Source organism: Pelobates fuscus, chromosome 1, assembly GCF_036172605.1.
Source record: "Pelobates fuscus isolate aPelFus1 chromosome 1, aPelFus1.pri, whole genome shotgun sequence".
NCBI lineage: Eukaryota > Metazoa > Chordata > Amphibia > Anura > Pelobatidae > Pelobates > Pelobates fuscus.
The window spans coordinates 81,320,556-81,344,700 of record NC_086317.1 but is presented as its reverse complement, the minus strand read 5'-3'; the positions used below and the strand labels follow the sequence as shown (position 1 = coordinate 81,344,700).

Sequence of the window (24,145 nt, the reverse complement as noted above, 5' to 3'; positions counted from 1 at the left end):
AAAGTGTATTTCTCTGTTCGTTGTTTCCGTAATCTAAATGATAGAAATAATCTTGAACAATCTGAAGGATCTGGATCTAAAAATCTTGATATAATTCACATGTAAAACCTTCATTTTTATGCTAAAACAGCCAAGCTAAGTAGACGATATTTTCCCCCAAGTTCAGCCATGTTAGGCCACATTTTGCCATTCTGAGATTCCTACATTTCGGAGTTTAGTGAATAAAGCCCTGACACTTAGAGGATCGCACACCACCTCCAATTTACTGAGCCTGGCGTTATGCAACAGCAGATTGTGATTGGTTTGTGCAGAGCATGTGATCTAATTGTATAACGATGACGGATAGTGTAAAATACACGATTTTTGAGGTAATATACCAGCTTTATGCTGTTATGGAGAGATATAACTGGATGGGGAAGCAGGCTGGCTGTTTTGTCCAGTTTTCGAACACCACTCCCATCACTCCCATGGATCTACTATTAGGGCGAGGGGGGTTGCCATGGAGATGGGATTGGGCGGGGAGGTATGCAGGAGGAGAGACCCTTCGTGCTGGCCAATCAGAGAGCGCGGACCGGGTTGTTAGTTGGAGGCTCCATCAAGAAAGTTACACAAGGTTCGAAATAGAGAACGTGGGGAGAGGAGGCTGTCACCGGTGTTCTATCCAGCCCCGCATATACCCCTCTCCCAGGACAGACCGGATCCCCTGGCAGTTTCTCGTGATTTGGATCCTCTATATTCATTGATCGGACTTCCTCCATTCTGTCTGGATCGGACTGTCACCGCAGGTTCCCATGGAGCTCCTGGACCCCGGGCTGCTGCTAACAGGACTTTCTTTCACTTGTTTTCGGCTTTTAAACCGGGAGCTCCCACGACTCATCCCCGCCCCGAGCTCCGCGCTCCGGAACCCCTGGAAATGGAGAAACATCTGGACATCGTTCGTGCACAGCTTGCTGACCGGGAGCTGGGCGCTGCTTGGGTGATTATTTATTGGTTTATTGTGGGGTGTTCAGCTGGCTGATGGGGAGTATGGGCTGAGCTGCTGCTTTATGGAGGGTAGAGAATGGGCACCGGATTGCCGTTCTACTAAATCTCCCTTCCCCGTGAAATGTCCTTTTTTGATGGAACACCGGCGCTGTACTGAGCTGCCTGGTGGGATGATGGGGTTAGGAGTAGCTCAGGATTGTTTTCTATGTTAGGTTTTTTGTGGATTTGGTTAGGGTTCTTTATATTTTTGTATTAGACATGCCTGTCATTCAAATGGGGAGTGGTTCAGGGAAGGGGTATTTTTATGGTAATGGTTGGGGTATGTGTGTGTGTGTGTGTGTGTGTGTGTGTATATATATATATATATTCACTTGTACTACACAATGTAGATTGCCTGGTAAAGGACCATTGTGTGTTTTATTCGTAGAGGCTGCTTGTTGCCTAGAATCCACACTGAGGTGGTGTATACAATACTCCCCATCCTCGCCCTGCGTGTTCTTGTCACATTGAGCTGTACACTTGTCATACCTTTTTAAAATGTCATTCTTCCATTTTCATTTAGATTTTACCTGCACCCAGAGATGGCTGAGGACCTGATTTCCACTCACTCACCGTTTTCACATTGTCTCATCGCTGTCTCTATAGGTGAGTTTGTGCCAGGGTAGCATCCAGGGATTGTATAACATTACTTATCCCTCTGAGACAGGACTGCAAAATTTACTGAATTAAAACTGTAATTTGGATACCAGGGTCCATAAGAAATTACAGTGCCATGCTTTGATGTACATCTCTCCTTCAAATAACACACCATCACAGTAATGTAAGCTGGCTGTGGACATTATGATTGAATAAAACTCCCAGGTTCCGCAGTGCTGTGCAATGTAAATGTTGTTTTTCAGATTGCATTATTAAGCTATTAAAAACGATATATTTTCTTATTAAATACTCTCCGCTATCAAATTATGAAGTTCATTCACTAAACAGTCTGAAAACCAGATTGCAAAATGTTGGTTAAAATAACTGATTTTGAAAAAAAAAATAATCACCGCTTTTTATGTCAGTGATTGTGGTATTTGTTTCCTGTATTAAAAAAAATTGTTTTTAGATTCACTGTTTAGTGAATTATCATCTTTGTCTGTAGGAGCAGATGCTTTTATGTTGTCCTAGTATTTGCACCTGCAATAATTTTTTTTTCCATTGCACCTTTCTTTTTTACATTTTTATTTATTTTTTTTAAACTTCTTCCCCCCCCCTTTCTTCTTCATTTACCTCCTTGCTTTATTGTATCCCACAATACTCCGCCTGTTAGGCAGCCTCGTGACATCCCCCCTTCCCACCCCAGCTCTACACTGTATCACAGGACTTCTGTTTGGAAAACCAGCTGCTCTGACCTTCTTCTGTAATATAATGTCTGCATCTAATAACCGTTCTGTTCAACATGTATTTAATTCAGTATTTCTTTTTTTATTTATTTTTTACCGAGTTACATGAAATGTTATAAACTCCCAAGTATGAGTGCAGGGGTGGGGGGAGAAATCTAGTTTTCTTGTATACAAAGACAAAGTATCTGATTTAGATCTGTACTTGGGGTAAAAGTGCTATTATAAAAGATCCCTTGGTGCCTGCCTCTGCCTTTCACGTTACAGGATTGATATACCCGTCACTGTGTTAAGGATAAACCTCAGTACAGTGGCAGGGGGGGTCTTAGGAGTTTACAGACAGTGCCCCTTTTTCTTCCTCCACCTGTTAAAACCAGATATTTTTGAAGGATTTGAGTAACACAGGGTTGCTTTTTGCCTGTTTCCAAAAAAAGTAATTTTTTTTTTTTTTTTTCAACCAGCATACCTGGAGCCTCTTTAATATGCCATGAACACTTTAATTCCATAGCTGTAATATATTGAATCTAGTAATTTAAAGGAACACTACAAGCACCATAACAACTACAGCCTCCTGTAATGCTACAGGAACAGTAGTGTCTGGGGGCTCTCTTACTTTACCGTTTTCTAGTGGTTTAACACTAACGTTTCACATCAGGCACGCATCAGCGATGCCTTGGTTCTCCAGCCGCTGCAGTGTTTAGTAAGGATTCACTGTGAGAGCGAGTGATAGCCTTTCACCGGCCGCCAAGGCATACATTTCTGCTCACTGCACTGGCCGTTGGAGGAGACAGGGCTGATGGTTTTTGAGTGCACTAGGGGAGAACTTAAACCATTGTAAAATGATTTAACCCTGTAAGGTAATATGGCACCCAGTGACTCCCACCCCCTGTAACCACTTTGTTGTAATAAACTAGTTATGGTGGTTGGTGTCAACCCTGAATGTTCCTTTAAGCAAGCTGATGTGGATTAGTGGGTTGGAGTGTTCCTTTAAAATGTAAAAAAGAAAGGCTGAGAACAGACAAAAGCTTAGAGACACTCGATAGCCTGCCCTTCTGTACATCCCCGCTCAGGTCTCAAAATAATTTTTGCTCACTTGTGCCACTACAGAGAGAAGATATCTGAATCCTATCAGACTGGTCCCACCTGTACGGGCAGTCCAGATCCGAAATGCCAGCAAGTTCCCTCTGCACGAGAGACACAGTAACCCCAGGCGATCTTTTTGGCCTCGTCCGTGAGGTGTAGCTGATACCCCTCTAGGCACTGTGCCTCGTGGGGTATCGGTTATACCTCACTGACGAGGCCCAAAAGAAGGCTGAAACGATCGCCTGGGGTTGCTGTGTCTCTCGTGCAGAGGGAGCTTGCTGGCATTTCGAATCCGGACTGCTCGTACAGGTGGGACCAGTCTGATAGGATTCAGATATCTTCTCTCTGTAGTGGCACAAGTGAGCAAAAATTATTTTCAGACCTGAGCGGAGATTTACCGAAGAGCAAGGTATCGAGTGTCTCTAAGCTTTTGTCCGTTCTCAGAGTTCTCATCCTTTCTTTTTGCGTTAAACCTTTAAAATGTGTCTACCAGATGGGAATCCCAATCTTTACACTATTCATTTAAAAAAAAAAAAAAAAACAAGTGTGTCATTTTAGAAGCTGCTGATGATGTTAAAATTTAAGTGGGCCTTGGGAATGTTTATTTTTTAAGTCTGCCTTGGTCTATTTAAAAAAAAAAAAAAAAAAAAGCTGGACCTATTGAAATATACTAATACGCTGTGGAGCTGTCATCATTGGTAATGTTTAAAAATAATTTAAATACCTCCTTTTTTTCCCCTAGGATATTTTATCCATGATTTTGTGGACATGCTGCAAAACCAGAAGCTTCATCAGTCCTGGGAACTGCTTTTCCATCACACTGTGGTATGGACTCCTCCATTATTTTACCATGTGACCTTCTGTTAAAATGCAGAAGAATATGATCTTTTTTCCGTTTACGGTTAAGGTGCTCCCTAGAGTAGGATCTGACTGCTCCACGAAATGCAGAGTAGCAATTAGTCCATTCATGCAATATTAAAAAGCACAATATGTACAGGGATATTTTTCTTCCTTATTTTTTTTTATGGTTTCTAAACATGGCTGTAAACTTAAGTCAAGTGACAAGAAGGGAATTCACATGTGATGTGATCTGGACTTTTTGCTGTGAGGGACAACCTAATGTAAGTCTAACTATTACCGTTGCACTCTAGGTGAAGATATCATATTGGGCAGTTTATGTAAAATATGCAAACACTCCTGAAAGTGATAGATCTGCCCTATTGTCCAGAATAAAAGTGAACACTATAATATTTGGAACTTTACGTTGTAGTTTTACTACTTTGCCCCTCTTTGCGATTGGCAACCATTTTATGACCCCACCCCCACCCCATAAAGTTTTCAATGGTTAATTTCAAGCTGTGATTTATTATTAAAAGTAATATTCTCTGAATGTCCCCGGAATGCCAGTTACATGGAATGCCTCCATTGCAGAGAGCAGTAGCGATTTGATTTGGCTCAAACAAGCTGTGCATCCAGATCTAATAAATGGGAGATGTACTGGACTGCGTAGGAATGTATTGTGCTTGGCTTGTATATGCACATGTGCCTTTTCTTTAAATCGTGACTCTCCCAGGTTGTACTGCCTGTGTGAATACCTTAGTATATGATCCAGTTCTGCTACTCGCAAGTTATTAACACTATTGTTGTTTTTACTGGGGTGCACAGATAAGTTAAAATGTACTTACCTTTGGCCTTTCCATGTTCTGCGTTCCTTTACTACAGGATTATACCTTAGGCACAATTATACGCAGGGATATGACTAGTGATTTGTGACACTCATTCTCTGTACGGTCCAGTGTGACTGCTAATGGAACCTTGAGTTAAGGGCATGCTACCTTTTAACCTGTAGAAGCAGGTTTGGGGTATTGCACACTCGTGGTAACTATAAATCTACACACACTCTTTAATTTGCAACCTGGGCATATATGAAGAAGTGTGCACACATACTGACAGAAATGCTAATTGCTCAAATCAGGTCACAAGAGGATCACACTTGCTGAGTTTGCACCTATTTGTGTTTACCTCCAGCTCCAGATGAGAAGGTCACTGATCTCTTGTATAACAAACCTCTAAGTTTATTGCTGGAGGCGTGATTGCTTGTGTAACCAGGTTACATTCTTGATTTTCAGCAGCGCTCAATGATAGGCTTTAGGGATTTTCACTATCACCCAGATATTAGTATTATGTCAGATCTACTTATAAAGTGCTTTCATATAGTACAGTGGACTTTCATAATGCATCGTTGGTGTCATCACAAGTTTAGATAGATATATAAAATTAGCCGTATTAGTCCAGTAGACAAGATGCCAAAATAGCAGAGTATTGCAGAATGCAATGACCGTTTATTGGACTAACATAATATGTTAAAGAGTTTTCTTCTCTCCCTCAGGTCTGAAGCAATACTGTTAGTGCTAAAAAAAAATATGTATCATTGCACACTGCAATACTCTGGTATTTTGGCATCTTGCCTACTGGACTAATAGAGCTAATCCAATCGACATATATATTTAATTCCAAACCAAATAAAATGAAAACATTGTTCTTTTTCCAACACCAGCTTTGAAGATCAGTTGTGGTTTATCGCGGTTTAACACACCAAGGAAAACTCCTCCTCTGGGAGTGGCTGCTAGAGGTTGTTTTTTTGTTTGTTTTTTTCCAATGGTTTTCAATCCCCGTTGTTCAGCATCATAAGTTCTCAGATGTGCTTAAATACAACTCCCATAAATATTTGAATTCAATAGATATCCAGAGCATCATGGGAGTTGTAGTTCAGCAACGTCTGAAGGGCCCGACTTTGGACAACCTTGTGCCCGGGCATAGACCATAAATTTATTGGCAGTAATCTGCTCCCTTATACACGCAGAATGCTTCACTTAGTATGTTGTTTTCATGCCTAGTTTTATGTGAACATTTTTTTTGTCAATCTTTCTTTTTATTTCAGTTTTGAGAATTTAAATTGATATTGTTAACAATCTCAACAGGAAAGCATTGTATCCAAGTTTGTCACAATACACACAACATTTGTCACGGAAGCAAGATATGCGATTTAACAGTAAAACATGTAAACGAGTCCTATCTATTTATGTATAAGTTGGTAGACCTTAAATGAGCACGTGAACCTAGTTCGTCTCTGTGGCCTCCCTCCTTTGTCGTACTACGATTGCACCTTACCGCTGTAGACAAGTGTTGGCATACCTCCTTTTTTAGCTTATTTCTTCTTGTCCTTGCGTCTTACCTAACTTTACTCCAGTAAGTGGGTTGAGGTAGGAAGTTCCCTTCAAGTATGCATGACTTTATTGGGATGACAGCCAGTGGTTACACTAAGATTGGGATCCTTGTGAGTTGTCCCTAATCCATGTTTGTGTGTGTCCTACCAGTTTAGGGGATCCGTCACATTATGGCCTTTTCTCACTTAGTCTGGACCGTTGTAGGGTGTTAGGTGTCAGTCATATTCAGGGCCGTTGCGTCAGTGAGCAGTTTGCTGGGTCACAGTGTCCTGTGATCTATTATGCCTCCTTGTCGTAGCTCTGCTGCCCCTTTCTTCTGACTAGGTGTTAATCTCTGTCCTGCCCAATCTCTGTTTCTTTGTCTTTGACCCTTCAGGATCTGCATCTCGGGTGGTTATGTGAACATTTTACTTGTTGGCTTGCTGTTCATTACATTGTGGTAGAATTTTTTCATTTTTTTTTTTTTTTTGACAACCTTCATAATCTTCATGTGATTTATACAGAAATTGTTTGTTTTTACATGAATGCACACATATAAGACACCGTACAAAGAAGAGTTGTGTCAGTGTTATGGTACTTTTTGAAAGTAAACCAAAATGTTCAAATGTCTATCTGTTCCTGTCCAAATCAATAGAATTAAATTGCGTATATACGCTGAAGTAATTAAGTCTGACACACGAGGTTCAGGTTAAAATAACTTCGAGAAAGTTTATTGGCAAGTGAAGTAAAAGCGGGCGCGCAGGCCCTTTTAAGAGGCATTTTGCGTCATCATTGATTATTAGAATATCAGCAAATAAACATCATCAATTGGATTAATTGTTAAGTGACGGGGTTAGTGTCTTACCTATTGGTTCGTAAAATTAAGAGGTTAGTCCCGTGCCCACCCATCAGAGGTGGGATTATTCTGGACACGGGTGGGGGACAAGGGGGTCCTAAGCGTCATTTTACACGGTCAATGATATCAGGCTTTATGTCCAGGTGCAAGGTCTCTTATGAATAGAACATTTCATTACTACTGTGTTCTGTGGCCTTCAAACTATACTATCTTACAAGCTCTAAGGAGTAGCCAGCAAGTCTTAAGGAGTAGCCAGCACCTCCTGGTACTTGTCCTTGAAGGAAACACAGTCTTTGTCTACTGTATTAATTGGGTTGAGAAGTTCAGTCACGTAATGTAGTTTTAAAATGAACAAGTTAAGTCATGAGGACAAAATGGAGGATTTGAAGAAGTCAGGTTAGGAGGACAAAATGGAGGACGAAGTCACAGTATAAAGTTAAAACGGAGTTAGTACAATAATTCAATACAAGTACAATAATAATTTTTAATAATTCCACATCATCAGTAGGGGAGCAGTGAGAGGAGTTGGATAGGCAAAACTACAGGACTACTAAACTGAAAAATACAGGATATAAATACTTTTGTCATGCACCAAAATCTCTCAAAACAAAATCAATGTAAAAGATTAAAATACAAGATGTACTATTTACACTGGCGAAATATAGGTGATGTATTCTGATTTATGCCGTTCTACCAGTGTCGAGACTGTGTCTTTAATATAAAAAAAAAACAAAAAAAACATTTTGCACTGCAAATGAGCAAATAAATGGGTCTCCATATTGCCCCCTGCTGTACTTTTTTTTTTTTTTTTTTTATTCTTTATTTTTGTTGTGCAATATGGGTTACAAACATGCCTGTTATGCCACGACAGCAGTCACAGGTTCATCAACGCAAACATTGTCACGACAAGATTGAGCTGCACATTTTTATAGGTAGATGGGTCTAATAGGTGAGTACGTGTGATCATTGTTAAAAGTATGCAAGTTGTTTATAAGTTAACATGCGATGTTGCTCTATGCTTGGTACACTTTAAGAAACATGCGATTTAAGGGAAACAAGCTTAGTATAGTTATAGGGTTCAAATGTCAGAAATACAGTTTAGTTCAAGCTTAAATTGTTAACATAGTGAGTTTTAGATATTATAGCGTGGTCGAACTAGTGTGGTTTAGCTCAAAGACATCGGGCAAACTTCATTGCAGAGCATAGTAACCGGTGGCACTAAGGTACAGCCTTCACATTGTGTGTTATGGTATGTTTAGGTTGTAGGCTGGCTAGTGTATGTCTAGGGTGAGTGGGTCTCGAGAGTAAGTGTTCAGGCAGAGGTGGATAGCCAGTGTCCCAGGTAACCTTAGGGTGGGCCTCTCTCCCATAGTGCCGGTTAGCCGATGCCACATGTGGGCAAAGTATAGTCCTGTGCCAGTTGCTGGAGCTGCTTGCTCCACGTTCTGGGTGTGTAGAGGAGAGGAGCGGCAGAGAGGGTTGTAGGTTCTCCTGGTGGGTATCTTGGGGTCCTGGCAGTGCCTTGTGCTGATTGGCGTTGTCGCTGACCTTTGCCGGTTCGCTGTGGCAGTGTAGTGGTATCTGCTAGTTTAGGCTCGGCAATCCACTGTCTACCCGGACTGTCTGAATGGGCCTTACCCCTCCTGAGTCTGCTTTGGGTTGTTGCTTTCCGACGGGGCTGCCCATGATGTTGTGCCGTGGGAGTCCCCTCATTTTTATGAACTTTGTGCAGGCCTTCTGCAGTCGCGGCGTTGCTCCGTGTGGGCACTGTAGGGTTGGGCCGTGTCTTAAAAGTGGCCATATGGGGAGGGGGGTTTATCCCATCCTTCTTTTTGCCTTTATGCTGAGATCCCTGCAGCATACTGCCGGTTGAAGATTCTGCTTGTGGGGGCCACAGTAGAGCCTTTAGCTTCTTCCAGGTGGCCCTGAATATGCGGTCGTACCTGAGCTCCATATCTCTCTCTCTCGATCGTGTGCACGGCATTGTAGGATGGGTCGACCGCCATCTTGTGGGCTCCGCCCGTGGCCCCTGGGCTGTGTGGTCCTGTCGCTTGGGCCTTGCGTGGCCGATTAGTCACTTGAGCTAGGACCGGGACGTCCCCCGCCGGTCCAGAGGGGGGGGGGCGGGGGCTCAGTCTGTGTTCTCCTTGCCCTCGGCGGCAGAAGAGCGGCTGTCTCTCCCGCGGCCGCCATGCCAGTAGGCCTCAACGGCGTGTGGGGGTTAGGTCGGGTCGATCGTTGCTTGGAAGGTATCGTTTTGTGTGTCCCGATTTTCCCCCATCGCTTGGTAGCCCCAATCTGGCTGTTAGGTGCTGTTTTCGTAGGGTTATTTTGCTTTTTTGGGCTCTGGATGCAGGAGCTGGCAAGGTTTGCTGCTGCTCAGCTCTGCGGTTCAGACCCGCCCCCTGCTGTACTTTTTATTCTATTTTTTATTATTTGTTTTTCTTTGACACTAAAACCTGTTTTAGTCTTTGCTCAGATAGCATTTTACCCAACAATTGAATTCTCTTTTGCTCTCCTGAATACCACGGCTAGGGCTATGTAATAATTCTGGGGGGAAAAACAGAACATCTTTTGGTCACCAACTAATTCGACTGTAACTACACTTATTATGGAGAGCTGGTCTGAAACTCTTACACCACTGATTGTCATTTGGTGACGCATTCAAGCAGGAAGATTGTTTTACTGTGTAACGTAAAATTATTGGCAGCAAGTTGTGCAAGCAGGACGTTTGTTGCAGAGCCTGTCAGGGGGAGTTCCTGTTACCTATAAACACAAGTTATTTTTAGTGCTGGTTTACGTTGACATATTTGCGTGCTATATGGGTGTGCAGCATATTGTAAAGCCAAGGGATCTTGTGTATATCAACAACGCCCCACTGCATACCTCAACTTAAACAACGGTCCTACATTACGCAGAAATGCAGTAATCTGTTTTGGAAGGAGGGTGTATCTAAAAAGGGGTGCTAAAGAGGAGTGCGTTGGTTTTTCATTGTTTAACCAATGATTCCTTGGCATCCCTTGGGGGGGAGGGGAGGTGTGTGTGTGTGTGTGTGTGTGATGGAGCTGTGAAAAGCTTCTCAGGATGTGTGTTTTATTTTTTTATTTTTTTTACTCCTGGATCACTTATGAAAGGCCCAGCCCTGTTGTGTAAGTATCCCTTATCGTCTGCTGAATTCCTGGAGTACTAACCTTCAGGGATAGGCACCACCCTTTCCTGTTATCTCCTGAGAGTGAGCGATTGTTAGGAAAGTTGCTATTTTATGAACATGTGGCATTCTAGTTTTCATGGAACTGTTCAAAATGTAATTTTAGTATTGTCTTCAATGTTTCTATTGAGATTTTATTTATTTATTTATTAGATTTATTTATTTATTTATTACATGATTGCAGAGTTTTAAAATGATGGAGTTTAGTGTGTGTGTGTGTCTAAATTTTTTAAATTTATTTTTAAAAAGAAAAATTTTTTACATTTGCAAAATGAATTTTATTTAGTGTTAGATTTACCCCAAAGTAACTGGTGAATGCTCGGAAATCTTCCTCGCTTGCCGGGAATTGTGTTGTTTGCCGTTTTGCCATAGCATTCTTTATACAATATAAAATTGTTAAGACGACTGACATCAGTATGATCTTACCCAAATAAACGTGTTGACATACAAGAGCAGACAGAACTCAGTGCACTTAACAAGGGCGTGTTTGGCATGATGGCTGTCAAGTCTTTAATTCGACTCCCTTCTCTGCTGTATGGAGAGCAATTATTTCATGCATGAACAGTCATTCTGCCAGAGCATTGGGGCTCCCGCACGATAATAATGGCATATACTGCTGGTTGGCAAGTATGGACAACTTTTGGCACATATTGACAGGCAATGCAAGCCTGCCTTATTTACTGTATGTGTTATTTATATTAGATGAACTGTCACCTCCCAGCTTTCCTTAATAGTATGCATTTTTTTTATTTTTGTTACCCATTTATCATTCATTTTATTGTAAGGTGTGAAAAATAAAATGTGAATATAGAAATCCTCCCCTTCTTATCCTTGCCAGGCTGTTCATTACAAATACACAAGAACAGGTTATAATATAACCTTTAAAAGTAATTTGTAAAATCAAATATTAATACCCACAGCTCAAATAGTGATTAGCTAAACAAAAAATAAAAATAATGTTATAAATCTAGTGAGTAATTATCAATAATAGGTTAGTTTTTGTTTAGCTAATCACTATTTGAGCTGTGAGTATTAATATTTGATTTTACAATTACTATTAAAGGTTATATTTTAATCTCGTTAGGGCACTCTTCTTCTTTTTTCTCTACATTACTACTTCTCTAGTCTTTTGGGTTAAAGGAACACTATAGTCACCTAAATTACTTTAGCTAAATAAAGCAGTTTTAGTGTATAGATCATTGCCCTGCAATTTCACTGCTCAATTCACTGTCATTTAGGAGTTAAATCACTTTGTTTCTGTTTATGCAGCCCTAGCCACACCTCCCCTGGCTATGATTGACAGAGCCTGCATGAAAAAAAAACTGGTTTCACTTTCAAACAGATGTAATTTACCTTAAATAATTGTATCTCAATCTCTAAATTGAACTTTACTCACATACAGGAGGCTCTTGCAGGGTCTAGCAAGCTATGAACATAGCAGGGGATACGAAAATCTTAATTAAACAGAACTTGCAATAAAGAAAGCCTAAATAGGGCTCTCTTTACAGGAAGTGTTTATGGAAAGCTGTGCAAGTCACATGCAGGGAGGTGTGACTAGGGTTCCTAAACAAAGGGATTTAACTCCTAAATGGCAGAGGATTGAGCAGTGAGAATGCAGGGGCATGTTCTATACACCATGTTCTAAAGTTGTTCAGGTGACTGTGTATTCCCTAAGCTTCCATTCCTCTGTTCTGTTCTGTTCTCTCAAGAACAGGTTATTTTAACATTGTGCATTCCTATTTATCACTGTATAGTCCCCTCCCCAATGGGTGGAGTATAATCATTAGGATACAAGGGATATTATAAAAATGGTCCATTTGAAGAAGAAAAAAAAGATATCGGGAAAAGAATACTGGAAAAAAACATGACCGTGCCACTTTAATATAATTTGTATGAATTGTCAGCATCTATACTGTTCCTATGCTGATTTGAATGGAGTATTTGTGGCTACATTTTTGCCACAGTGACTCCAGCAGCTGGAGGGTATCTTACAATTTGCCATCCATCAGATACTTTGTGCCAATTGTAAGTGACTTAGCCTTTGGCTATAGCTTCAACCTTGGCAAGGCTCACATATTGCAACACTTCTCTGTTAATTTGTTGCAAGGCGTTGTGACATACCTGGTGCTGTGCAAGGAGCTTGATCTTATGCTTTTACAGAAAACCCATAATTAGAGGCATGTTAAACATGTTCTATTAACACCTTGCTACAGATCATTTTTAACTGATGCTCTTTTTTTATTTTATATATATATTATTATTATTGGCAGTCATTTATAATGTAGGTTAAAAATGATCGTTCTGATGTTGAGTCATGGTTTTTGTTTAGTGAGGTTTATTTCGGGAACCAAAACATAAAAAAATAACCTGTATAAAAGTACAGCACGCCAACTGATATTATGGGATAGAAGTAAATGTGCTTTTAGTTTTAGAATATAGCTCCCTTCACTTCCAAAGCAAAAACAACCACCATAATCCAATTTAGTGTTATGTAAATGAATGTATTCTTTATTTATTTGTAACGAAAATAATTATTCATGATTCGTGTGTGTGTGTATGTATGTGTATATATAATGCACCATAGCCTCTGTATCTTATATTGGTTATGGTGCAAGGAGTGTTTGGGTCCCATTAAACTGGGGCATTTGGCACCTAAATCCTGGTCTCCCGCTTGCAACTTGAATAGTCGAATAATGTACTGTGGATGGCAGTGATGGGCTGCAAGCACTTTGCCTATACATATGTATTTAAAGTAGAAAACGAATTACTAGGTGATTGGAAGAATTTACAACTTAGAACACATGTTTTAGTGTATGTATAAAATATTACTTCCTATGTAAGGTACCCAGTAAAAATGTCACCAATCACTATTTATTCTATTGAATGATAGCATTCTATCTTCTTTAATGGTGGAGTCATCTGTGTGTAAAACTACTTCTCTCAGCAAATTCCTATTAATAACATTTGAAGGTGATTGTATGAACACGATGCTTGCTGTACTGGAATGTGTATTTATCAATTAGATGCTCAGCACTTGTTTCATGTCACTTTCTGCTCCTGCTCCCCCTGGTGGTGATTTTCTCATCCTGGTGGGGACACAACAAAAAGGTTTTAGGATATATGAATCTGTACATTTTCAACAGGAGCACACACGTGGGCTGGAATGAGGTTATTTAGGTCACAAAAAGAACCAACAAAACTAGATGCAGTTGTGGAACAGCCATACTATCTGTGACAGAAATGGTTTGGATCTTCCCTCCCTGCATCGTAATTGGTGTCTCCAGAATTCCTCCATCTATTCAACTTCAGCTCCTAGGCAGTGATCGGCAACCTTCGGCAAGCCAGATGTTGTGGACTAAATCTCCCATAATGCTGACAAACATGTGGGAAAATGTAGACTACAACATCTGGAAAGGTTACATGCCATGACCTAGGGAAGGGTTTGACAAATCCCATGCGCCATGGCGACTAAGAATTTTGCCCTAGCGCCCTTGGTTTGGTCGGCTAATTCCCTCCCTCCTCCCGCAGGGGAATTGCAAGCTGGAAGGGCAGCATATAAAGATTGCCAGCTTGCCGTCTGCCCTTGTGTGTGTATCTGTTGTGTGTATGTCTGTCTGTCTGTCTGTATGTGTATTTGTCTTTGTGTCTGTCTGTCTGTGTCCATTTGAGTGTATCAAATAATACTCTGTCACTGTGTGAGATAGTATGTCTGTCAGGGTGTGTCTGCCTATGAGTTTGTGCGTTTAGGTCACCAGCCCCCTTTGATTGCATGCCGGTCTCGCTGCAGCCTCCATAGCTTAGATTATCAATTACCAATCTGCATCTGTATGGGGAACTTTTAGCATGGGGAACGTGCAGAGCATGGAGACGCTGAATGTAGGTGCTGCACATTGTGCAGCACTAAGATAGGAGACACTTTAGTGTCCGTTTGAGTGACGGTCATTAGAGGAGTTACTAGGCAGCAATGTAAACATTGCCTTTTCTCTGAAAAGGCAGAGTTTACTATGAAAAGGCTGCAGGGACAATCTATAGACACCCAGACCACAACATTAAGCTGTAGTAGTTCTGGCTATTAAGTGTCATTTTAAGAATTGTATTTTTGTTGTTGGAAACAAAACTGGCTCCTAACTGTTTATTTTTTTTAAGCGGTCTCCTAGATTGAAAGGAAATTTGTCAAGCCCTGACCTAGAGTTTGCCAACTCCTGATGGACTGCATACAGTATCACTGTACGTGTGTGTGTTATTGTGCACTATAAGCTTGCAGTTGTATATTTATCGTCATAGAAACGTCAGTTTCCTAGCTGTGGGTATACTTACTACAACCACGAAGCAGTCGTATTAATCTGCAGAGGGAGGGGATGGTGTGTGCTAGTGGACCCCAGGTAACTTGTCAAAACATTCTCAAACAGTTTGCGTGCATACCCTGAGAGAGTGCCAAGGCACTTCTAACACCATTACCACTACAGTAGGCTGTAGTGGTTATGGTGCTGAATGTGTTCTTTTGAGGTAGTTTATGAATGTTTAGGTATATTTCCAATATAGGGACAGCCAGAATCCATAATTAAATAGTAATTTTATGTTATTTTTTTTTTTTTTATAAATCTGTTTCTTATATAATTTTACTGTATTAAAGACTTATTTCTCCAAATTTGTGGGAGACAATATGTATACATATTTTGTATAGGTTTACAGGTGCAGAATTTAGGCAAGCCATAGGAATATTTCACATACAGTAATCTAACCTTCCTACAATAAACAGTCAGCGTTATGGTTTATGAACGTTGTGATCATTCATATTTTGTAACTTTTATAGCTATCATTAATAGACTTGCATAAGCAAAACCTGACCCTGTTGTCTGCTAAGGTTGCTTACTAGGTTTAAATTCATGATAGGTCTTGGCTGCTATACACCCTTTATAAAAGGTCCCTTGTAAAGATTCCATAAGCAAATATCCGTTTTGAAGATTTAAAAGCTGGTGACATCGCAGATACATAGTTAGTACCGGTAACTGTAGTGATCTTAATACAAAGAGTTTCACTTTCTTCTTTGCAGTGTCCGTTTCGTCTCGCATATACACGTGATCTGCAAATGACTATTTATCTCCTCCATAGCTCTTTCTGTAAACTCGGCAGTGCATAAACTGTAGCCAGATTTCCCTGTCCACTTTTTCAATGCTTTATCTTTATAAATTATTGAAGAAAATTGATTTTGTCTATAGCTATGCTGAAAACATAGTATTTTGAAGACCATTTTCCAAAGGTAGGGAGGATGGCTAGATTTCATTATTTTTTTTGTGTGTGTGTGTGTGTGTGTGTATGTCTGAGTGTTTGTATGTCAGTGTTGGGAGAGGAGGGGGTTTCCGTATCAGTGTGTGCCTGTCAGCAAGTGTCTGTTTAGGTTACCGTCCCCCTCCGATCACACGGATATGTGTTTTTTACTCCCCTTTTCTCCAACAACCTACTAACATAGCAGAGATCCTCAATCTTTATCTCTGCTAGGCCAATGCTTTCCCATAGGAAAACATTGGGAGCGTATTGCGCATGCGCGGCAAAATGCTGCACTGCGCCAGTCATCTCATCATGGAGATGCATTGAATCAATGCATCTCTGATAAACGTTCAGTGCCTCCATGCAGAGTGCTGCCTAGTAACACCTCTAGTGACCGTCAATGTAAACTCTGCCTTTTCTCTGCAAAAGCAGTGTTTACATTAAAAAGCCTGCAGGGACATGCTATAGAAACCAGAACTACTACGTTAAGCTGAGGTGGTTCTGGTAACTGCAGTGTCCTTTTTAAGAATTGTATTTTTGTCGATGAAAATGAAACTGTTAGTTTAAAAAAAAAAAAAAAATGGAAATATACTGGCTCCTAGATTCCAAGCAAATATGTCAAGCCCCGCTTTAGTTAATAACCTTATTAAAGTTGTTCTTAATCATTTATATAATTTTGTTGTCGGGTATTATAAGTTTCTTTAATGTTTTGGATACTTCCTGTACCATATGTTTAAAAAAATTAAAAAAGCTGTATTCATAGTACGGTACATTGTATGTTATGAACACCCGCAATCCTTTGTCATGCTTTTTAATTTGTTTGCTTTTCTTTCTGTAGGTTATCACATGCTTTTCGATTTCCATGCTCCTCCACCGCTATATTGGATTTGCAGTGGTGGCCTTGTTGGTTGAAATAAATTCAATCTTCCTGCACCTACGCCAGATTCTGCTTATGGCTAATCTACTGAAAACCACGGTGTACCGACTAAACAGCCTGCTAAACCTTGGTACCTATGTCATCTTCAGGATCAGTACACTGGCCTGGATGACCAGGTGGTTAGTGTTGAACCGAGACAACATTCCTCTTCTTATTTATACCATTGGAAGTGTTGGCATGGCAATCATGACTGCGATGAATATTGTGCTGTTTTATCGCCTTTTGCGTAGCGATTTCCTCAAGTCTGCCCGAGATCCACCAAAAGAGAGAGACAAGTAAAGGAATCCACTCACTTTCTCCCTACCAACAAAACAAGAAGAACTTTGTACAGAAGGCTTTGGGAAGTCTTTTGTGCCAAACTATCTTGAAAGTTCACTGGTATCCTGTTGGCTGTAATTACCTGGGATGCTAACAGAAGGACCCGAATGTTGATGCACTCCCTTATCAGAGTTTGTAATTGTAACATTATAATTTCACTCATTTGCACTGCTGCTCAACCTGCACTTGAGAAGACCAATCTTTTTAATTAATTGGAATTATTCACGGATCAAATGTTGCAACCTTAATGCAAAAGAGACTCTACTTCCAGGAAAACGACAGTTTGATGTGGACTGGACTACCCTTGCCTTCATAGATCATCATCATTAACTCTTTATAATTGTCATCCAAAATATTCATCTAGAGTTAATGGGAGTACTTAACCTTCAATATTCATTGCATCTAAACACATTTATTTATAGAAAAATCAATAACGGAGTCCCCAGTCGGCTAGAACCGCTTCATCTGACATTCAGTGTTCTGGGATCTTAAACAATTAATATTCTAAAAAATGATTACCAACTTAAGCTACCTGATGGCCCATTGCTTGTACATGCTTCAGAAGAGACTGGTGCAACTGTAATCAATAATTTTTCATTGAAATCCCTTTTTCCTCAAAAAGGTTGTCCAGGTGGTCTGCACAATTACTTGTGGCTACCAAAGCATGTTGGTAACACCAACTCAGATTTGTTAGGTTTTTTTTTCTTCTTTTTCTCTTAAGTTATGTTCATATCCTTTAATAGTAGTGTAAGACCTACAAAATGTTGCTAAATGTTACTAGGTGTGCCTTTGGATATTCTATTACGATTTCCAACATGTTCAGCTATTATCTGCCGGGAATTGTGAAGGAAGAGCCAAAGAACCCCATACAAACAAGTATCTTTAAGTCATTCTTGGGCATTTATCCCGTTAAGATCCTATACCTACATTGATATGAAATGTCCTATTTCTCATCAGAAGAGCTGCTTATGGTTAGTATATATTTTTGCATCAATTCTTTACAGCTTGATACAGCTATTGCTGTAGGTTTTCTATAAACCTTTTGGAGTGTGTGTTTTAATCAAACAACAATTCACAGACCAGTTGTGAAAAATGGTTATTTAAAACAATGAACAAAGTCATAGAACTAAATTCTAGTCAAAAAAACCTAAACAATGCAAGATTTGTGGTCAAAACAAGAGTTTTACCTCTCTAAAACTCAGTGCTGCGAAAAACCTCAGATCAAGTAAGCCCAGACATTGTTGGCACAGCCTTAACCCGAGGGCATCACAGTAGTATGGTGTATAACCATATTTGACCATTTATTATTGTGTGCATTGCTTGAGTCTTGTATTAACATACAACTTTATTCATTTGTAATCTAAACACTTTTCACAATGTGATTTTGAATAATCCTGAATTGTAATATATATATTTATATGTTGTGCGGCAGATCATTACAAGATGGAGCCTTTAGTAGTGGATTGTGATAATATAATTGGTCCTTCAGTGGTTAAGTGCAAAATTACAGGTACACTCCCTTAGGTTTATATGAAGCAAGGTTAATTGATTTCCTCTCATTTGCATTTGGCAGATCAGTGGCCCTTGAAGAAAGTAAGTTTTCTAAAATGAATGGTCTGCATGACTTAAAGGGACATTATAGTCACCAAAACAACTTTAGTTTAAGGAAGCAATTTTGGTGTATAGATCATGCCCTTGCAGTCTCACTGCTCAATTCTCTGCCATTTAGGAGTTAAATCAATTTGTTTATACAGCCCTAGTCACACCACCCAATGTGTGACTTAAACAGCCTTCGTAGACACTTCCTGTAAAGAGTCATATAATGTTTTCACTTCCTTTATTGCAAATTCTGTTTCATTTATAATGTCTTATCTCCTGCTCTGTTAATAACTTGCTAGACCCTGCAGGAGCCTCCTGTATGTGATTTAAAGTTCAATTTACACAGCAGGAGATAAAAACTTTTAAAGTAAGTTACATCTTATTTGAAAAGGAAACCATTTTGTTTTCATGCAGGTTGTGTCAGTCACAGTCATGGAAGGTGTGGCTAGGGCTGTAGAAACAAAAGTGATTTAACTCCTTAATGGCAGAGAATTGAGCAGTGAAACATTAGAGCCATGATATGTACACTAAAACTGCTTCATTAAAGGACCACTCTAGTGCCAGAAAAACATACTCTTTTTCCTGGCACTAGAGTGCCCTGAGGGTGCCCCCACCCTCAGGATCCCCCTCCCGCCCGGCTCTGGAAAGGGGAAAAGGGGTAAAACTTACCTTTTTCCAGCGCTGGGCGGGGAGATCTCTACCTCCGATCCTCCTCCGTTCCGCCCCGTCGGCTGAATGCGCACGCGCGGCAAGAGCTGCGCGCATTCAGCCGGTCGCATAGGAAAGCATTTACAATGCTTTCCTATGGACGCTTGCGTGCTCTCACTGTGATTTTTCACAGTGAGAATCACGCAATCGCCTCTAGCGGCTGTCAATGAGACAGCCACTAGAGGATTTGGGGGAAGGCTTAACCCATTAATAAACATAGCAGTTTCTCTGAAACTGCTATGTTTATAAAAAAAAAATGGGTTAACCCTGGCTGGACCTGGCACCCAGACCACTTCATTTAAGCTGAAGTGGTCTGGATGCCTAGAGTGGTCCTTTAAGCTAAACTTGTTTTGGTGACTATAGTGTTCCTTTAAGTCTATTCCAGAACTCTGTTTACATTGTTAATACATATTTGTATAGTACAAAACTAATTTATTACACACTCAATACTATAGTACTGAAAGGATATTAATGCTCAGAATTAAGATATTCTGCATGAGGCACAGATTGCATGGCTTTTAAAGCTACAGGGTTGTCTTCTCTGTGGAATGTTTATTTTGTGATTTCTAATTTTGAAAAACAATTTGCTAAAATAGAGCTAGAAGGTAAATCATTTAAAAGAAACTTACAAAAAGCAATCGACACACACTATTGGTATAGTTACTTTATGGTTTTGAAACAAGGACAAAGTTTATGTTGAGACTTTTTTCTTTTTTTTTCTGGAAGTGTAGTTTTACAGCCCAGAAGCTCTGCATTAAAAGGCAATTAATTGGGAATCACTGTGCAAGACACACTGCTACATCTAGAGTAGTAATTATCAAAGCAGCCCTCAAAGCTCCGTCATACCCCAGGTTCTATGCACGTTTCGCGTTTACAATTGGGCAAAGCCAAAATCTTTGAGCTCCCTTAGTCTCCAAGACAGACTTGACAACCAGTGATCGAGAAAAGGCTCCCTGGTTTTCTAATCCAGAATTTCCATTTGGAATTTATCTATTCTACCTCTTTTACTATGGTGCTATGGATTGTGCAAACCAGAGGGATGCTTTGCGCACTACAGATCTGCTTTTAAACCTGTTTTGCTGTGTTTACCATGTGTTTTTGATTTAAGACTCCTTGGGTAAATGTTTATTTTTTTTTCCACCGACTTGGCTACCTCAAGTATTAAAACCAACAGCCACAGTTTTCCTGGCATCCATTTCTCTTCGTGCTAAGGATACATACATTACTTCTTTAGCAGAATGACAAAACGGTAACCACATCCAAGTTTGAAACTTTTTTTATTCTATGCAACTGAACTGGAATAATTTCTCTGGAACTTTGTAATCAACTTCTCACTGACGAGGTCTGCAAAATAACCTGAAACAGGTGAACTCGTAGCATGAAGTGTACTTTCATATATCTGAATTGTTACAACATTCCCAGGTTCCGTAGGGATGTCCTGCAACAGCCTATCTATGCTTGGACCACTTTAGCCTGTGATATTATTATTATTATTATTGCAATTTATATAGCGCCAACAGATTCCGTAGCGCTTTACAATATTATGAGAGCTTACATTCTATAGGTGATATGTTTGTTTTGTTCTAATTCTACAATACACAGTAGAACAAGAGTCTTAAAGTACTGGCATCCAAAATATTTTCATGAAGCCTTCACTCACTTCAGTCCTGTAAAAGAGGTCTGTGCATATCCTTTATGCCCCATATTGCTGCTGGTCTGGTATGAATAAGGCCCTTCTTCAGTTTGCCTTCATTGTGTACTTCAGCAATCCTCATTACGATCATTCTGGTATTCTGCAGTATCCGTATATTTAATAGTATGAGTTATATTATTAAATATATTGTACTATAATATGGTAATGTATCGCAGGTTGCCATGTTCAATTTCCAACTTGGTTCATTCAGTCTTTTATCCTTTCAAGGTCAATAAAATCAGTTATCTAGATCAAGTGATGCACTTGAAAACTACTGAAAATCTAAATGTATCTTTCTTGTTTAAATACTTGGATACCATATCAATCTATTAGAAAGGGCAGATCCGTTGAAAGCACTTATGTATGCATTTAATTCCCCTAGTAGTAAGTGAATTCTATAGGGCAGGGTTTTTTTTTTTTCCTGCATTCTCGACTATATTCGTGTTATGTCCAGAAAGAACCTGAATAAACCCTATGTGGCCTTAAACGATAATATTAAGTGGAAAATATGCCTGTATACAAGCACTATTGGCTGTTAGGCAATTGGAGCGGAGTCCCAACCCTTTCATTTCATCCACTAATAAATCTTTTAAAAGATGGACTTTCTGATTTTTGTCTCCCCTGATTTCACTATATTTACTACTCAACACTGTTTTTTTTTTCTTTCTAAAGCTTCGATTTCATATTGGTTTTTGGACAAGCTTTTAAAATATCATTTGAAAAGCTTATCCAGAAATATTAAATCAAGACTTGGGTGTCTTTTGTTGAGATGGAGAGGTCTAAAAGCTTTGTGTGTTGATCACATCTAGTATTGTATTGTGTGTGTGTGTATAGAAGTGGGTTTTAACATTTTAGTGTCGTTTACGAGGCAACTTTTTTTTTTTTGGAACCGAGAAGCTTAAAAAGACAATAGTCACCCGGATCACTACAGCTTAATGTAGTGGTTCTGGTATCTATAGCCTGTCCCTATTTTTCAGAGAAAAAGCAGTTTACATTTCTGCCGAGGAATACCTCGAGTGTGCAGCACTGGCATTCAGTGCCCACACTCCGCGTGGAGGTGCTGAACATTCCCCATAGAGATGCATTGATTCAAGCACGTGGTATAGCCTCCCAATGCTTTCATATAGATTTGATGACCGCTATGGTATGGGGGGACAAATGCGGCGAAACTGGTGGAGCAAAAAAAAAAGTAAATTAATCTTTCCCATGCGATCGGAGAGGGGCCAGTCACCTAAATAATTTTGTACATTTTGAATTCCTGACACTGTTCCTTGAGTAAGATCTTGTTTGTAGCACACGAGAGGGCATATCCGATGCATAGTGTGCCATAGTTATTCTAGTCTTGATTAATCCCCTGCTCTCCTTTCCAATATTCTGTGATTTCTGCTGAGCTAGCATTCACGGTTAAGATGTTTTGTAAAGTAGCTTTAGAGTTCAAGTGGAGGCTATCTGAGGATCAGTGGTCATTGGCAAACGGTTTAAATTGTGGGATAGGAAAACAATTTCGATATTCCTGCAATTTATATTCAGTATATATATAAAAAAAAAAAAAACTATCATGATGCAAAAAAAGGATTTTATTAATACACCATGTACCAGAAAGGAGCACAAATAAAGTTTGTAATATGAATGTAGGAATATCACTACATATGATGACAAAAGCTAGACCTATAAATGCAAAACAAAACTATAAATGTTACCTTAAGTACACTGACCAGAGAGTGTAGACCACAGCCCCAACGTTTCGACCTGATGCTTTTCTCAAGGGGATCTCCATTTCAAATAAGTCAATCCTATTTATACCCACTAAACAGGTGCTACCAATTAATTAAATTAAAAAAAGAGGGACCTCTGGATAATACATCCTAGATCGGCTCTTTCTACATAACCTCTAAATAGCTGGACTTGAGTTTTTCCACTTTTGGGTGACTGTAGTTGGGAAGAGTCCATTACAAGCGCAAATGTGGAGAGATTCCTGTGGCAATCAGCGTGGAGCTCTGTGAAACTTAATAGTAAAGCCAAGTGTTAAGGATTTAACATTATTTCAGAACCAAGTAAAGCACTCAAACTTAAAGGGACACTCCAGGCACCCAGACCACTTCTGCCCATTGGAGTGGTCTGGGTGCCAACTCCCACTACTCTTAACCCTGCAACTGTAATTATTGCAGTTTTTTTTTTTTTTTATAAACTGCAATAATTACCTTGCAGAGTTAACTCCACCTCTAGTGGCTATCTACTAGACAGCCACTAGAGGGCACTTCCTGGATCATAGCACAGGAAACCTGTGCTAGAGCGTCGCTGGACGTCCTCGCGCTACGTGAGGACCTCCAGCGTCGCTTATTTCCCCATAGGAAAGCATTGAAATGCATTTTCAATGCTTTCCTATGGGAAGCGCTAATGCACATGCGTGGCCGGTGGGCGGGATCAGTCTCGCCCACCGGCCGACGCAATCACTAGGAGGAGCGGCGGAGGAAGAAGCAGCCACGTGGGACATGTTGCTGCCTCTGGTAAGGTACTGAAGGGGTTTTCACCCTTCAGCAACCGGGGATTGGGGGGTGGGAGGGAGAGGAGACTTGCAGTGCCAGGAAAACGGATTGTTTTCCTGGCACTGGAGTTTCCCTTTAACCCCTTAAGGACGCAAGACGGTTCAGGACCGTCATCGGCATTTTTGCGTTGCCGACCGACGACGGTCCTGAACCGTCCTAAATTTAAAATGTACTTACCCGATCGCCGTCGTTCCCCCGGCGGCGATCGGCGTTGCTCCCGTTGTGGGGAGACTGCCTGCAGCCCAGACAGTCTCCCCATGGCGGATTAGGACCCCTGGGGCCATGTGATCGCCCAACAGGGCGACCACATGGTCACAATAGGTGTCCTAGACTCTGCCTGCAGGGGGACTGTCTGTGCTG

The 24,145-nt window shown here is 40.3% G+C and overlaps 1 protein-coding gene across 1 annotated transcript; it reads left to right on the top strand.

The window, feature by feature from the left end:
* The first annotated feature begins 743 nt into the window (after positions 1-743).
* Positions 744-19,143, top strand: TLCD2 (TLC domain containing 2). Its single transcript, XM_063444220.1, has 4 exons — positions 744-976; positions 1,547-1,629; positions 4,189-4,271; positions 16,823-19,143. Exons 1-4 carry the CDS (start codon positions 792-794, stop codon positions 17,198-17,200), a joined length of 729 nt encoding a protein of 242 aa, XP_063300290.1. The 5' UTR covers positions 744-791; the 3' UTR covers positions 17,201-19,143.
* The last annotated feature ends 5,002 nt before the right edge of the window (positions 19,144-24,145 follow it).